The following is a 16,667-nucleotide window of genomic DNA, read 5'->3' as shown; positions in this document are numbered from 1 at the left end:
GCAGCGCGATATGGTTTCCACATATTATTTATTAGACACGCACAAAACAACAAAGAAAGAACGAAACAAACAACGAACTAAGAGGTGTACACTAACTCAAAACAATATCCCATCAAACACAGGTGGAAAAAATGCTACTGAAATATGATCCCCAATTAGAGACAACGATAGCCAGCTGCCTCTAATTGGGAATCACACTAAACACCAACATAGAAAAACTAAACTAGAACCCCACATAGAAAAATAATGATTAGAAAACCCCCCAGTCACACCCTGACCTACTCTACCATAGAAAATAAGGGCTCTCTATGGTCAGAACGTGACAGTCAGCCAAAAAGTTCCATATTGCAGCTTAACATTTTCATGTCAAATTTTCACGTTTAACATAAAAGACCCCTTCACCTTTTCCACATTTTGTTAAGTTACAGCCTTATTCAAAAATAGATTCAATATATTTTTCCCTAATCAATGTACACACAATTTTCCATAATAACAAAGCAAAAAACGTTTTTTTGAATTGTTTTGCAAATGTATTAAACATAAAAAACTGAAATACCTTATTTACATAATCATTCAGACCCTTTGCTATGAGACTCGAAATTTAGTTCAGGTACATCCTGTTTCCATTGATCATCATTGATATGTTTCTACAACTTGATTGGAGTCCACCAGTGATTGGACATGATTTGGAAAGGCACACACCTGTCTATAAACGTTTATTTTCTTTTTTTTGTCGATATAAGATCCCACAGTTGACAATGCGTGTCAGAGCAAAAACCAAGCCATGAAGTCGAAGGAATTGTCCGTAGAGCTCCGAGACAGGATTGTGTCGAGGCACAGATCTGGGGAAGTGTACCAAAAAACTTCTGCAGCATTGAAGGTCCCCAAGAACACAGTGGCCTCCATCATTCTTAAATGAAAGAAGTTTGGAACCACCAAGATACTTCCTAGAGCTGGCCGCCCAGCCAAACTGAGCAATTGGAGGTGAATGGCCTTTGTCAGGGAGATGACCAAGCACCCGATGGTCACTATGACAGAGCTCCAGAGTTCCTCCATTGAGATGGGAGAACCTTCCAGGACAACCAACTCTGCAGCACCACCAGGTCTTTATGGTAGAGTGGCCAGACGGAAGCCACTCCTCAGCAAAAGGTACCTACAGAACTCTCAGACCATGAGAAACAAGACTCCCTGATCTGATGAAACCAAGTTGAACTCTTTGGCCTGAATGCCAAGCGTCACGTCTGGAGGAAAACTGGCACCATCCCTACGATGAAGCATGGTGGTGGCACCATCATGCTGTGGGGATGTTTGTCAGTACTTGGAGAATAGTCACGATCGAGGGAAAGATGAACGGAGCAAAGTACAGAGAGATCCTTCATGAAAACCTGCTCCAGAAGGCTCAGAACCTCAGACTGGGGCAAAGGTTCACCATCCAACAGAACAACAACCCTAAGCACACAGCCAAGACAACACAGGAGTGGCTTCAGCCAGAACCCGGACTTGAACCCGATCTAACATCTCTGGAGAGACCCGAAAATAGCTGCGCAGCCATGCTCCCCATCCAACCTGACAGAGCTTGAGAGGATCTGCAGAGAATATTGGGAGAAACTCTCCAAATACAGGTGTACCCAATAACACTCAAGGCTGTAAGCGCTACGAAAAGTGCTTCAAGAAAGTACTGAGTAAATCCATTTTAGAATAACAAAATGTAACAAAATGTGGAAAAAGTGAAGGGGTCTGAACACTTTCCGAATGCACTGTATTTCCATCGCATTTTAACCACTATTTGTCAAAATGGCAATCAGGCATCGATCATCATGTCACCAGAATAAGACCCTCTGCATTTATTGGAAAGAAGCATGAAGCTCATACCATGCATTTCAAGGTCGCGTGTACAGTTTCAGCATAAAGAATGTGTGCGCTTTGAATAAATGGCACCTTTGTTGTGGAAGTAATTATGGTAGGCTACAAATACACACCCGTCCTGAGCGTTGATTATTGATCATGCAGATAGTAGAGCAGAAGGCCATAGCCAAAATAGATCATTTAACAGTTCCATTCCACATCACATTGTTCATAGAAATAATTTACGATAATTTACTGGTTTCTCGCAGTTATTTATCACAGAAAAAGGAAATGAGTTTTGGCGGTAAATCCTGGTAAATCTCTGTAACCTGGACGTGGCAGGGGTGTGGTAGGGGTCGTGGCAGGAACGCAGTCTGCCTGTCAGCACAGCTGAATTTTAGAGAGCATTTTAGAGGCCCCCATCTTGCCAGTGTAGAGACGTTTTTTAATTTTTAAGCCAATCTCCTGATATTCTATAAATGTCTCCATGGAGTTGAGAGAAATGTTTGCAGTTTTAAAGCTTATTTCCTGTCATTCTATGCATTTTACCATGGCTAATGCTGTGTTATTTTGCTCAAACATAATAACAAAATCAATATCACTAAATTCATTGTTTTGGGAATTTTCAATTCTCCCTGACTGTCTAGCTTTTATTTTGGTGATTGTTAGTTCTCAAAGATTAAATGATTTAAAGATATACAGGTCCATTATCTTTTCTACATACTCTATATCTGTTTTTAGTTGTTGAACTGCTTTTTAATCCACAAAATTAGTAAAAAATGTTAAGCACTGTTTGGGCGACCTGAAAAACACAACGTTAGGCGACCCGCCCAAGGATTTCAACGGCAGAAGAAAACCCTGCACACATGTGTTGGTGTCACTGTGTTCTTCTCGATCCATGTGAACATACTGTGTATTATTGTGTGTGTCATCCTATTTGTATGAGGCTGTATGGTTTGAGGCTGGATTCATATTGGGTTAAGATCAACCATACTAATAAATAATCATCCATTACAGCATACAGATCAATCATACTAATCAATAATCATCCATTACAGCATACAGATGAACCATACTAATAAATAATCATCCATTACACCATACAGATCAACCATACTAATAAATAATCATCCATTACAGCATACAGATCAATCATACTAATCAATAATCATCCATTACACCATACAGATCAATCATACTAATCAATAATCATCCATTACACCATGCAGATCAATCATACTCATCAATAATCATCCATTACACCATACAGATCAACCATGCTAATCAATAGACTTCAAACTCTCCATACATACAGAAGGCAAAGTTATTCTCCAGGGAATTGAAGGACAGTTGCAAAGGCATTCATGACTGTGTTTAAGCTGTACCAAGACCTCACAGTTGGGGTTGGTGTATCTATCTGTGAAATGTAGGGAATGCAGTTACTGATGTAACTTTGTTGTCAGCTTGTTTGGAAAGAGCAGTCTGAGAAAAGCCTCCCTTTGTACCCTGAACAGATGGTTCTCCCCTACACAGAGTGGAGTGCTTATGGAATGTGTGTGTGTGTGTGTGTGTGTGTACATCAGCTGCTGGGCAGAATAGCTAGATTCCTGTGTGCAGAGATGTCACTGCTGTAGTGTTTGAAACAGATCCAGACTTGAACATTGCGACTGCAGCCAGATGTTCAGATTCACAGCTAGCAGCTCCTCTCTGGGGGCAATGTCCCACATGGCACCCTATTCCCTACATAGTGCACAACTTTTGACCAGGGCTTTGGACACTGGTCAAAAGTAACGCAATATATAGGAAATAGGGAGACATTTGGGACACAGCCTGGATATTAGCTCTGCTGGACTCTCTGGCTTCACTCCAGCTGTAGTTAGTTCACTGCTAGTAGGAGAGTCAGAAGGGGAAAGAAGAAACACACTTACAGAATACTAGCTTGGTATATCTGTGCTTAAAGGTAAAGTTATTATTATTATTTTAGTTGAAATGGATGTGTGTGATGGATCTGAACCGAGGACAGCAGGGAGTCTTTGAGCATTGTCATTGTAAGATGTTTATGGCTTGAAACTAATGCATTTTCTTGTCTGTTTGTTTCATGCAGTATTTTTCTTTAATGCAGTTTCTCTGTATCTTCTCTAATGCCATATCTTCTTTGTATCTTCTCTAATGCAACATCTTTTCTAATGCAGTATCTTTTATAATGCAGTATCTTCTCTGTATCTTTTCTGTATCCTCTCCAATGCTGTATCTTCTATATTGCTGTATCTTCTCTGTTTGTTTAATGTTGTAACGTTATCTTCACTCTTTGTTTAATACTGTATCTTCTTAGTTTTTAATGCTGTATCTTGTTTCAGGGGATCTGCTGTTTGATCGGTTTGAAAGTTGGTGTTGCTGATCCAGGTGCTGAGGTGGTCTGAGAGGAACATGGCAAATCCATATAGCTCTTACATCAGACAGCAGTCCCTCTGGATCTACCTGACCACCAGTCACACCACCAGACTACCTGTTCCCTAGTAACACACCGTAACAGACTGTAACCGACTGTAGAGACAACATGGACACAGTTCTGATGGTTACTCTGGAGGAGCGACAGTCTCTGGTCATGTCAGCATCATCTGGTAGGACCTTCTCACCACAGACACTGGCACATACACAGGTACAGACACAGGCACAGCAACAGACACAACCAGAGACACAGACACCCCAGTCCTCCTCAGAATGTGCTTCAGAGTCTTCTCATGATGACGACAGCTCCACAGAGAGAGGTGAGGATGTTTGTTTGACTGGACCACTAAGCAGTGACTATAACAGGACTGGAGCTCCTGGGATAGAGGGAAAACTAGCTGTTAGTACTGGAGGGCCAGCAGGACCAGTAGAGTCTGGTTCTGATGTCTCCCCTCCTGACCCTCTAGACCCTCTCCAGATCGTCTGTCCCGGGGGTCTCCTCAGTGAGCCAGGCAGTGTGACATCACCATCGCCTGATGATGCCAATCACAATGGATTGGATTTACACAGTACTTCTCCAGCTGAGGACCCCTGCCTTGCCTCCAATGTTCCTTCTCCTAGGATAGAGGGAGATGTGGATGTTCTTGCTCCTAAGATAGAGGGAAACCTGGAGGTTGAGGACAGTGACAGACCTGTAGAATCAGGGCATTTCCTGGATGCTAACCTCTCTGGTCAGCTAGAGGACATGGAGCTGGGGCATACCTCGCCCAGCCAGACAGAGAGCGACATGGAGCTAGAGGAGGAGTCACCCAGATGGACAGAAACAGACAGCCAGCCTGAGGACCACTCAGAGGGGCCTATGGATAACGGACATGTCCCTACTGATCTGGAACACACAGAAGACAACCATGTGCCCTTCCCTCTAGGACATATCCATACCTTTCTGGTCCAATCAGAGGCAGAGGTCAGCCATGTCACTATCTCTGTGGTCCAATCAGAGACTTTTAGCTCCATCCCTTCTCTAGTGGTCAGTGTAGACAACAACATGGATCCCTTCAGACCACCCTCCCTCCCCATAGCCCTCTCTGAGGCCCCCTTGGTGGGGCTAGGGCTCTGCGATCACCCCCGCATCATCAAACACAAACCTAGCTCCATCACCTTCTCAGACTACACCTGTAGTTCCTCCACCTGTCACTCTAGCACCGACCACAGTGTCTTCATCAATGACAGCTCCGACTGCAGGGAGTCTTCCTCAGAGGAGGATGATGAAGGTGATGTTGATGAAGATGGGGATGATGACAACATATTCCCAGAGCTGCTTCAGAGCAGGGAGTTCCTGGTCAGTCGGAGGAGAAGGAGCAGCAACAAAGAGAGAGACAAAGTAGTTCAGAAGAGAAGTTCTCTGAATCCCCAGGCTGAGGCACCAGTCAGCTCTACAACCAACACTTCAGCCAGCTCCCACCTCTCCTCCTCTTCTTCCTCCAAAAACCAGAACCACGGCGGCTACGAGGCAGAGACTGAGACCAGCAACACAGAGGTAGGCATTACAAACATTACAGTATTTTAGAGACACAACTGTAAAGATAGTCCCACCTATATTCCTCACATATTGATGTAATATTCATGTCTTTGTTGAATGGTTCAGTAGAGATGTGTTTGAACGTTTATGTCAGGTTTAGGGACTGTGTACTAACTGTAGTTTAACAACATTAGATACAGTATATTAATATACATGAATCTATTGTATATTAGTATAATCCAGCCTGTTCTCTCAATGAGGAGACGTGACTGTTGCTCCCCCAGGCTGTGTATTTCCTGCCTCCTGGCCAGGAGCCATATGTATCAAGGGTCTTAGAGTAGGAGTGCTGATCTATGAGCAGTTCTTGGGTTAAATGTGTAAGACCCAGCCTACTAGGTATCCCCTTTCCTTTACTCTGAGATGCTTGATACAAAAAGGCCCCAGATGTCTTCCATTATTTAATTCCACTTAGGCTCAATACAAACACAGTGCTTTGCTATACAAACACTTTCAATAGTCTGCTCCCCACTGTTTGTTGTTATTGCATTCTGAGATATTACTCTATTGGAATGAGTTTGTAGGAGTACATTGAGAATCTAGCATTTTCCCCAGCATTTTAAAACACAAAACCCAGCAGGCATTGCAGGAATGCAGACATCCTTAAACAGCCGTTGCTTTCCCTCCAGTCCTGTTTTGTCAGAGCTCCTACACAGGCATCATTGTGTCTATTACAGTAACAGTGAACTTAGTCTAACCTTAACCAACAGTATCTACAGATTTATTCAGCTTCATTCTCCCCTATAATGTCAAAAGTGCATTCCTCGGCTCTGATCAAAAGTAATGCATTATAGGGAATAGGGAGCCATACTGCAGCAGCTCTGTGGTGTTTTTCTCCCAACCGTCCCTCTGGTCTTGGTAGTTACCAGGCTGTGACTCCATCCCTCCAGGTTTACTAGTTACCAGGCTGTGACTCCATCCCTCCAGGTTTACTAGTTACCAGGCTGTGACTCCATCCCTCCAGGTTTACTAGTTACCAGGCTATGACTCCATCCCTCTAGGTTTACTAGTTACCAGGCTGTGACTCCATCCCTCCAGGTTTACTAGTTACCAGGCTGTGACTCCATCCCTCCAGATTTACTAGTTACCAGGCTGTGACTCCATCCCTCCAGGTTTACTAGTTACCAGGCTGTGACTCCATCCCTCCAGGTTTACTAGTTACCAGGCTATGACTCCATCCCTCTAGGTTTACTAGTTACCAGGCTGTGACTCCATCCCTCCAGGTTTACTAGTTACCAGGCTGTGACTCCATCCCTCCAGGTTTACTAGTTACCAGGCTGTGACTCCATCCCTCCAGGTTTACTAGTTACCAGGCTGTAACCCCATCCCTCCAGGTTTACTAGTTACCAGGCTATGACTCCATCCCTCCATGTTTACTAGTTACTAGGCTGTGAGTCCATCCCTCCAGGTTTACTAGTTACCAGGCTGTGACTCCATCCCCCTAGTTTACCAGTTACCAGGCTGTGACTCCATCCCTCCAGGTTTAATGCTAGTTACCAGGCTGTGGCTCCATCCCTCCAGGTTTAATGCTAGTTACCAGGCTGTGACTCCATCCCTCCAGGTTTAATGCTAGTTACCAGGCTGTGACTCCATCCCTTCAGGTTTACTAGTTACCAGGCTATGACTCCATCCCTCCAGGTTTACTAGTTACCAGGCTGTGACTCCATCCCTCCAGGTTTAATGGTAGTTACCAGGCTGTGACTCCATCCCTCCAGGTTTAAATGGTAGTTACCAGGCTGTGACTCCATCCCTCCAGGTTTAATGGTAGTTACCAGGCTGTGACTCCATCCCTCCAGGTTTAATTGTAGTTACCAGGCTGTGACTCCATCCCTCCAGGTTTACTAGTTACCAGGCTGTAACCCCATCCCTCTAGGTTTAATGCTAGTTACCAGGCTGTGACTCCATCCCTCCAGGTTTACTAGTTACCAGGCTGTAACCCCATCCCTCTAGGTTTAATGGTAGTTACCAGGCTGTGACTCCTTCCCTCCAGGTTTACTAGTTACCAGGCTGTGACTCCATCCCTCCAGGTTTAAATGGTAGTTACCAGGCTGTGATTCCATCCCTCCAGGTTTAATGCTAGTTACCAGGCTGTGACTCCATCCCTCCAGGTTTAATGGTAGTTACCAGGCTATGACTCCATTCCTCCAGGTTTAATGGTAGTTACCAGGCTGTGACTCCATCCCTCCAGGTTTAAATGGTAGTTACCAGGCTGTGACTCCATCCCTCCAGGTTTAATGGTAGTTACCAGGCTGTGACTCCATCCCTCCAGGTTTAAATGGTAGTTACCAGGCTGTGATTCCATCCCTCCAGGTTTAATGGTAGTTACCAGGCTGTGACTCCATCCCTCCAGGTTTAATGGTAGTTACCAGGCTATGACTCCATTCCTCCAGGTTTAATGGTAGTTACCAGGCTGTGACTCCATCCCTCCAGGTTTACTAGTTACCAGGCTGTAACCCCATCCCTCTAGGTTTAATGGTAGTTACCAGGCTGTGACTCCATCCCTCCAGGTTTACTAGTTACCAGGCTGTGACTCCATCCCTCCAGGTTTAATGGCAGTTACCAGGCTGTGACTCCATCCCTCCAGGTTTAAATGGTAGTTACCAGGCTGTGATTCCATCCCTCCAAGTTTAATGGTAGTTACCAGGCTGTGACTCCATCCCTCCAGGTTTAAATGGTAGTTACCAGACTGTGATTCCATCCCTCCAGGTTTAATGGTAGTTACCAGGCTGTGACTCCATCCCTCCAGGTTTAATGGTAGTTACCAGGCTATGACTCCATTCCTCCAGGTTTAATGGTAGTTACCAGGCTGTGACTCCATCCCTCCAGGTTTAAATGGTAGTTACCAGGCTGTGACTCCATCCCTCCAGGTTTAATGGTAGTTACCAGGCTGTGACTCCATCCCTCCAGGTTTAATGGTAGTTACCAGGCTGTGACTCCATCCCTCCAGGTTTAATGGTAGTTACCAGGCTGTGACTCCATCTCTCCAGGTTTAATGGTAGTTACCAGACTGTGAGTGACCCCATCTTCCAAAGTTCACTGGACTTTAAAAGTCTCTTCTGGACGTTGATGAATCATGTTTACATCATACACCTATGGTTTACCTGTGTCAGGGACACCAGATCTCTGACAGTGCATAGCTGTCATTCCTCAGCTTAACCTTCATTTAACTAGGCAAGTCAGTTAAGAACAAATTATTATTTACAATGATGGCCTACCGGGGAACAGTGGGTTAACTGCCTTGTTCAGGGGCAGAATGACAGATTTTTTGTCAGCTCAGGGATTCGATCCAGCAACCTTTCGGTAACTGGCCCAATGCTCTAACCACTAGGCAACCTGCTGCCCCAAGAATAAAAAAAGAATAAATAAAATAATAAAACATAGAACATAACATAAAACAGAGGGGAGAGGTTAGGGAACACTCCCACTGCCTCTGCTGATAGCCCAAGGCAGGCTTTACAGACTGTATGACACAACACTGGGAATGGGCTGTTTGTGAGCATAAAGGTTGTTTGGGGAAAGGGAGGAGGAGTGCTTTAAATACCTGGAACTGGTTTAAACTGGGCCTTGGTCTAAATAGGAAACAGGGTGCCATTTGGGATGCAACCAGGGGCTCTGACAGGCAACACTCCTGTTTGTTTTTCAGACAGTCCATTTGAACTACAGCTTTTCATGCTAGCCATTTGAGGGCACCATTGCTACATAGTAATCCTACATGGCCTATGCACACGTCTCTCTAGTTCTCTCTTCCACTCTCTCTCTCTGTGCATCAATCCGTTGGTTATGGTATGTTTGTGTATACTGTAAAAATACATGTTTCTGTGATGTTGTTTATCTTTATCTAGTTTAGAAGTGAAAATATTATACTGGTGTGACTCAGTGCAGAGTAGAAGCCTGTTCTCACCAAGGGATAGACCTGGGAACTTAGCAGGTAACTCCTAGAAAGTTAGGAGAGAATGGGTTTGAACTATTTTTCAGCTGAGTAACCTATTAGCCTAGCCGTTGTTCCCTTTCACATGCTTCCCTGCTCCATTTCTATCCCAATCATCAATCGAATCAACCCTCTCCCTGCCTGGTAATCTATGCCTCTCTCAGTGGTTGGTATGGTCCAGGCACAGTGCTCAGAGCTCACACACTTCATTCCTCATTGTCATGTCAAAGACCCGGCCTTGGGGTTTACAATGTAGCCAATTTACCCTGATAAAGATATCGTCCCTCTCACGTTTAGTTTTCCCCTGAAGATAACACTACTGTCTGTCTCATGCCGACAGCATTGCCATGGCATCAGTGTTTTTCACTATTTATGGGGCCAGAAAGAGGAGGTAAAAGGAATCATGGGTAGTCTCTCTCAGCTTCAAGCCTTCTCTGAAATTCCCCTCATTCTGAGAAAAAGTGTCAGCATTCCGAGGCGGGCAGGCAGCACTGTGTGTGGCTGTCAGAGAGAAGAGAGACAGTAGGAGACATTGTGTTCTAGTGTGTTCCAGATATAGCACAGGGAGACAGACAGATAGACAGATTGAGGCGTTTCCCCTGTCAGAGGTGAACCAGCTGACCCTAGGTGGACTGACTTCTGCTCTGATCACTACTAGTAACACCTTTATGTTGTAGGAATTATCTAGATGCATTACCACCTCTAGTTCCCTGTCCCTACATAGATTAGTGTTTCTCCTGAACTGTATTTCCTATATTTTCTTGTCCATTCCCATTTTGTTTTCATTCTGATGAAGGCCGTTGGTGGCCAAAACGTCATGGCTTTAACTAGATTAAAAAAGTAGCACGATTTTAATAGTGAGGGAGAATCACGCCTATTTACTGTATGTTGTGACTGAGACTCAGTGCCTCTACATTGAAGCAGGAAGAACAGGAGGCCAGTGGGAGGGTCACACCCATGGCTCAGACACCAGCACTACTACAGTAGGTCCTCTAGATAACACACTCATCAATAGGATGATTGTTTGGAGGAGAGGGGTTTTAATGCAGCATGGAGAAAGAGCTAGGCGCACAGGGGCTCCTGGGGGCACTAACAGATAGAACACAGAGCCAGGGGCCAGGGGGTTCCAGGGGGCCGGGACTCCAACAGACAGACACACTCAGAACACAGACAACAGTTCCGCAGTTTAATTCCAGGAAATTAATGAATGGCTTTGTGTCGGCTGCTTGACTTCTGAGTCACACTGTTGCGCAACAAGGGTCTCAAAGAGAGAGAGAGAGAGAGAGACCTTAACCTCCAGATCTTCTAACATGTTTTTCTCTGGATGTGTCCCTATATAGTGCCTATGGGCCCTGGTCAAAAGTAGTGCACTATAAAGGGACTAGGGTGCCATTTGGGACACACACAGAGACAAACATGAGCTGTGTTAGAGGATCTGGACTGTAGGTTAAGATCTGTGATACTGCGTGAAGACTGCTAAGAACTAGGTGGTGAAGATATCACATTTCCCTCTATGCTGGTCTGTACTGTTTATGTTCACTCTGACATTTATAAAATTATTTTTCTGCTCCTCTAATGATCTCTTAAATGTATTTAGAGTTTTTAGTTGTCACCTGGTGCTCATAACCTTCTCCAACTATCCGAACGATTTCAACGTTATTATCCAGAGAATTAAATTGTAGCTCTCTGAAGATCTTGTTTTTTTCCTGTCCAACTACGGAGTAGTGATTGTTGTCGTCCTAATTAATTTACCTTTGTTCCTGACACTGCATGCTCCGGCTTTGTACATGGTGTCACAATAGTCTATTTCTGCAGAATCTATAGGTTCCTCCAGTGTTGTCTAATAACTGTCTCTGCCCTACCTTTCTCTTCCCCCAGGAGTCTCCCCTGGTCCAGCCTCAGACCCTGTGGTGTGAGTCTATGAGCCAGCTGATGAGGAAACTGGACCAGCTCAACCTGGACATAGAGGAGGCTCTGAGTGCATCATCCTCCCCCTCGGACACACCCTGCACCGCACGCAGACAACAGGTCAGTCACACACACACCCTGCACCGCACTCGGACAACAGGTCAGTCACACACACACACACCCTGCACCGCACACAGACAACAGGTCAGTCACACACACACCCTGCACCGCACACAGACAACAGGTCAGTCACACACACACACACACACACACACCCTGCACCGCATGCAGACAACAGGTCAGTCACACACACACACACCCTGCACCGCACGCAGACAACAGGTCAGTCACACACACACCCTGCACCGCACTCGGACAACAGGTCAGTCACACACACACACACCCTGCACCGCACACAGACAACAGGTCAGTCACACACACACCCTGCACCGCACACAGACAACAGGTCAGTCACACACACACACACACACACACACCCTGCACCGCATGCAGACAACAGGTCTGTCACACACACACATACCCTACACCGCACGCAGACAACAGGTCAGTCACACACACACCCTGCACAGGACACAGACAACAGGTCAGTCACACACACACCCTGCACAGCACGCAGACAACAGGTCAGTCACACACACACCCTGCACAGCACGCAGACAACAAGTCAGTCACACACACACACACACACACACACCCTGCACAGCACGCAGACAACAGGTCAGTCACACACACACCCTGCACAGCACGCAGACAACAGGTCAGTCACACACACACACACACCCTGCACCGCACACAGACAACAGGTCAGTCACACACACACACCCTGCACAGACAACAAGTCAGTCACACACACACCCTACACAGCACGCAGACAACAGGTCAGTCACACACACACACACCCTGCACCGCACGCAGACAACAGGTCAGTCACACACACACACACCCTGCACCGCACGCAGACAACAGGTCAGTCACACACACACACCCTGCACCGCACGCAGACAACAGGTCAGTCACACACACACACCCTGCACCGCACGCAGACAACAGGTCAGTCACACACACACACACACACACACACACACACACACACACACACACACACACACACACACACACACACACACACACACACACACACACACACACACACACACACACACACACACACACACACACACACACAGAGACAACAGGTCAGTCACACACACACACACACACCCTGCACCGCACGCAGACAACAGGTCAGTCATACACACACACCCTGCACCGCACGCAGACAACAGGTCAGTCACACACACACCCCGAACTGCATGCATACAACAACTCAGTCACACACAGACACACACCCTGCACAGCACAGCACACAGACAGACAGCAGGTGACATGACCATGTTGACTGAAATGCGAGCCATGTACTAACCAGTGATACATTTGGGAAATCTATACATTCCTATGTTGTACAATATGTATTATTGTTATAGTCATTCAACAGGTGTCTAACAGGACTCTAAGTCCATGCTGCTAAATCATGTACTTTACAATACACATACATTCACCTAGCTAACATACATTTAATCTAGGAAACATACTAGACTCAGGATGGCATCCTATTCCCTTTATAGTGCACTACTTTTGACCAAAGCCCTATAGGTGCCATTGGGATGCAGCCTCAGAAGCTTGTAGGTCTGAGAAGGACTGTTCCGTCATAAGCCTTAAGGATAACTGTGATATATGTTGATGTACCGTACATACACAGCATGTTGTCATATAGTGGAAGCTGTCTGTCTGGGGCACTATGGCCATTATCAGGCTGTCTTTGAGTCTGCTTCTCTGAATGCTGCAGGCGTCCATTTTATGATGGGAGAGGAGGGAGCTGGCTGTTAGAAAAGCTGCTACAGTGTGGTGTGTCTAGCAGTAGTCTGGCCAGGGTGGTGGGCCAGGCGGGGCAGAGACAGACAGACAGCCATTGTGTGGAGATGTTGTTACCGGGACCTTGTAGCTCTGGTCCTACATAAGACTCCTCTCATGGAGGCTTGCATCATGAAATACCCCAGCAGTTAGTTAGCAGAGGGCAACAACAGAAAGAGGCCTGTATGGTTCTGTATGTGATCAGCACAGAGCTCTTGTTGTGTGGGTAGAGGAGGTTGTTTGTATGATTGAGCACGTTAGGAATGGTTACAGAGTGGTTAGCAGAGGGGCACATGCCTGAAGGCATCCCATCAGCAGCCATAATACACATTCAGAGAGACAGCTTTAACTAACGACAGGCAGCCCGGAGGAGACCACACGACATCTTTACTAGAGGGACTTGACAAGGACACACTCTTTGTCCTTTCAGTGGACGATTAACAGGCTGCCTTGTCTCTGTCTGTCACTGTCTGTCCGATAGATATTGAACTGAAGACTGCGTACCCTGCCGCTGACCATCCCAGAGACAGACTGACAGACTGACAGAAAGACTGGCAGATAGACAGACAGGCAGGCAAGGATCCAGTGTTGACGGTTGTTATTGTGCTGTTGTTGCAGTGTGGAGCTGTGTCTGGGACGGCAGTAAACCAATCTCTTAATGAGAAGGACAGTACACTGCTGCAGCGAGGGGAACCAGACACAGGAGAATGTCCCAGACAGGACCAACACAAGACCACGGCCCCTCGTATCTCAGCCATAGGAACCAGAGCCAGGACCAAGAAGACAGTCGTAAGTTCCTCTGAGACTCTCCCTCGTCCTTTTGACTCCTGCTTACTCTGTGCCTGTGTACCTGTCTGTCTGGGTCTGGGTGAAACAATGTGATTTAGATATCATAAGAGAGTTCTCAGTGCCTTCAGAAAGTATTCCTACCCCTTAACTTATTCCATATTTTGTGGTGTTACAGCCTGAATTCAATATAGATTAAAAATTAAAAATATCTCTCCCATCGGCCTCCTGGGTGGCGCAGTGGTTAAGGGCGCTGTACTGCAGCGCCAGCTGTGCCACCAGAGACTCTGGGTTCGCGCCCAGGATCTGTCGTAACCGGCCGCAACCGGGAGGTCCGTGGGGCGACGCACAATTGGCCCAGCGTTGTCTTGATTAGGGAGGGTTTGACCGGTAGGGATGTCCTTGTCTCATCGCGCACCAGCGACTCCTGTGGCGGGCCGGGCGCAGTAACCACAGCTGCACGGTGTTTCCTCCGACACATTGGTGCGGCTGGCTTCCGGGTTGGATGCGCGCTGTGTTAAGAAGCAGTGCGGCTTGGTTGGGTTGTGTTTCGGAGGATGCATGACTTTCAACCTTCGTCTCTCCCGAGCCCGTATGGGAGTTGTAGCGATGAGACAAGATAGTAGCTACTAAACAATTGGATACCATGAAATTGGGGAGAAAAAAGGGGGTAAAATAAATAAAAAAATATTTAAAAAATAAAAATATATATCTCACCCATCTACATACCCCATAAAGACCAAATGAAAATATGTTTTTAGAAATGTTTTCAAATGTATAAAAAAAAGAAATTCAAAAATACAGTATTTCATTTACATAAGTATTTGCACCCCTAAGTCAATGCATGCTAGAAACACTTTGGCAGTGAATACAGCTGTGAGTCTTTCTGGGTAAGTTTCTAAGAGCTTTCACATTATAATTTATAAAACAGCCATTTCCAAGTCTTGCCATAGATTTTCAAGCCGATTTAAGTCAAAACTTTAACTAGGCCACTCAGGAACATTCAATGTCATCTTGGTAAGCAACTCCAGTGTATATTTGGCCTTGTGTTGTAGGTTATTGTCCTGCTGAAAGTTGAATTTGTCTCCAAGTGTCTGTTGGAAAGCAGACTGAACCATGTTTTCCTCTAGGATTTTGCCTGTACTTAGCTCTAATCTGTTTATTTCTATCCTAAAAAACTCCCTAGTCCTTGCAGATGACAAGCATACCCATAACATGATGCAGCCACCACCATGCTTTCAAATATGAAGAGTGGTACTCAGTGATGTGTTGTGTTGGATTTGCCTCAAACCTAAAACTTTGTTTTCAGGACATAAAGTAACTTTGTTTGACACGTTTTGCAGTTTTACTTTAATGCCCTGTTGCAAACAGGATGCGTGTTTTTTGAAGTATGTTATATTCTGTATAGGCATCCTTCTTTCACTCTGATATTTAGGTTAGTATTTTGGAGTAACTACAATGTTGTTGATCCATCCTCAGTTTTCTCCTTTCACAGCCATTAAACTCTAACTGTTTTAAAGTCACCCTTGGCCTCATGGTTAAATCTCGGTTTCCTTCCTCTCCGGCAACTGAGTTAGGAAGGACGCCTGTATCTTTATTGTGACTGGGTGCATTGATGCACCATCCAAAGTGTACTTAATAACTTCACCATGCTCAATAGGTGCCCTTCTTTGCGAGGAATTTGAAAACTGGTCTTGGTGGTTGAATCTGTGTTTTAAATTCCCTGCTCAACTGAGAGACCTTGCAGATAATTGTATGTGTGGGGTACAGAGATGAAGGAGTCATTCAAATATCATGTTAAACACTAGTCTTGATCTTATTTAGGCTTGGCACAACAAAGGGGCTGAATAATTAATGACTCAAGTTCCCAAAAAATAATTCCACTGACATTATGGGGTATTGTGTGTAGGCCAGTGGCATAAAAGCTCAATTTAATTCATTTAATATTCAGGCTGCCTTCAGCTAGCTACAGAAAGTATTTTAAATAGATTTTCTCTCTGCTAACTTAAACAACATTCCTCTTATTAGCTGTGAAATGTAATTGATAAACTAAGAATGGCCCTGTTTTGGACACAATGAGAAGTCCACAGCAGAGCTGTCCGTTGTATCCTCTTCTCTTCCTTGTTTGACACAGAGTGTACGCAGGAAGTGTGTGTGTGAGTGGTTTACTGTCCCCAGGTCAGGTGTTAGTCTGCCTATTAGACAGGTTTAGCAAGGGAAACAATGGAGAGGTGGGGCTAGGTA

At 45.4% G+C, this 16,667-nt stretch overlaps 1 protein-coding gene across 1 annotated transcript in view; it reads left to right on the top strand.

Moving 5' to 3' along the window:
• stard13b (StAR-related lipid transfer (START) domain containing 13b) overlaps positions 1-16,667 on the top strand; it is a 98,842-nt gene that overhangs the window by 7,485 nt on the left and 74,690 nt on the right. Inside the window, exons 2-4 of the mRNA XM_036965807.1 lie at positions 4,203-5,830; positions 11,676-11,825; positions 14,256-14,426. Of these exons, the coding sequence (XP_036821702.1) occupies positions 4,403-5,830; positions 11,676-11,825; positions 14,256-14,426 (1,749 nt within the window). The 5' untranslated portion in view covers positions 4,203-4,402. The remainder of the gene's footprint in view (positions 1-4,202; positions 5,831-11,675; positions 11,826-14,255; positions 14,427-16,667) is intronic.

The sequence above is a fragment of the Oncorhynchus mykiss genome, chromosome 27, assembly GCF_013265735.2.
Source record: "Oncorhynchus mykiss isolate Arlee chromosome 27, USDA_OmykA_1.1, whole genome shotgun sequence".
NCBI classification, from domain to species: domain Eukaryota; kingdom Metazoa; phylum Chordata; class Actinopteri; order Salmoniformes; family Salmonidae; genus Oncorhynchus; species Oncorhynchus mykiss.
The sequence above is the reverse complement of the archived record's forward strand: the minus strand, read 5'-3'. Positions and strand labels throughout refer to the sequence as shown.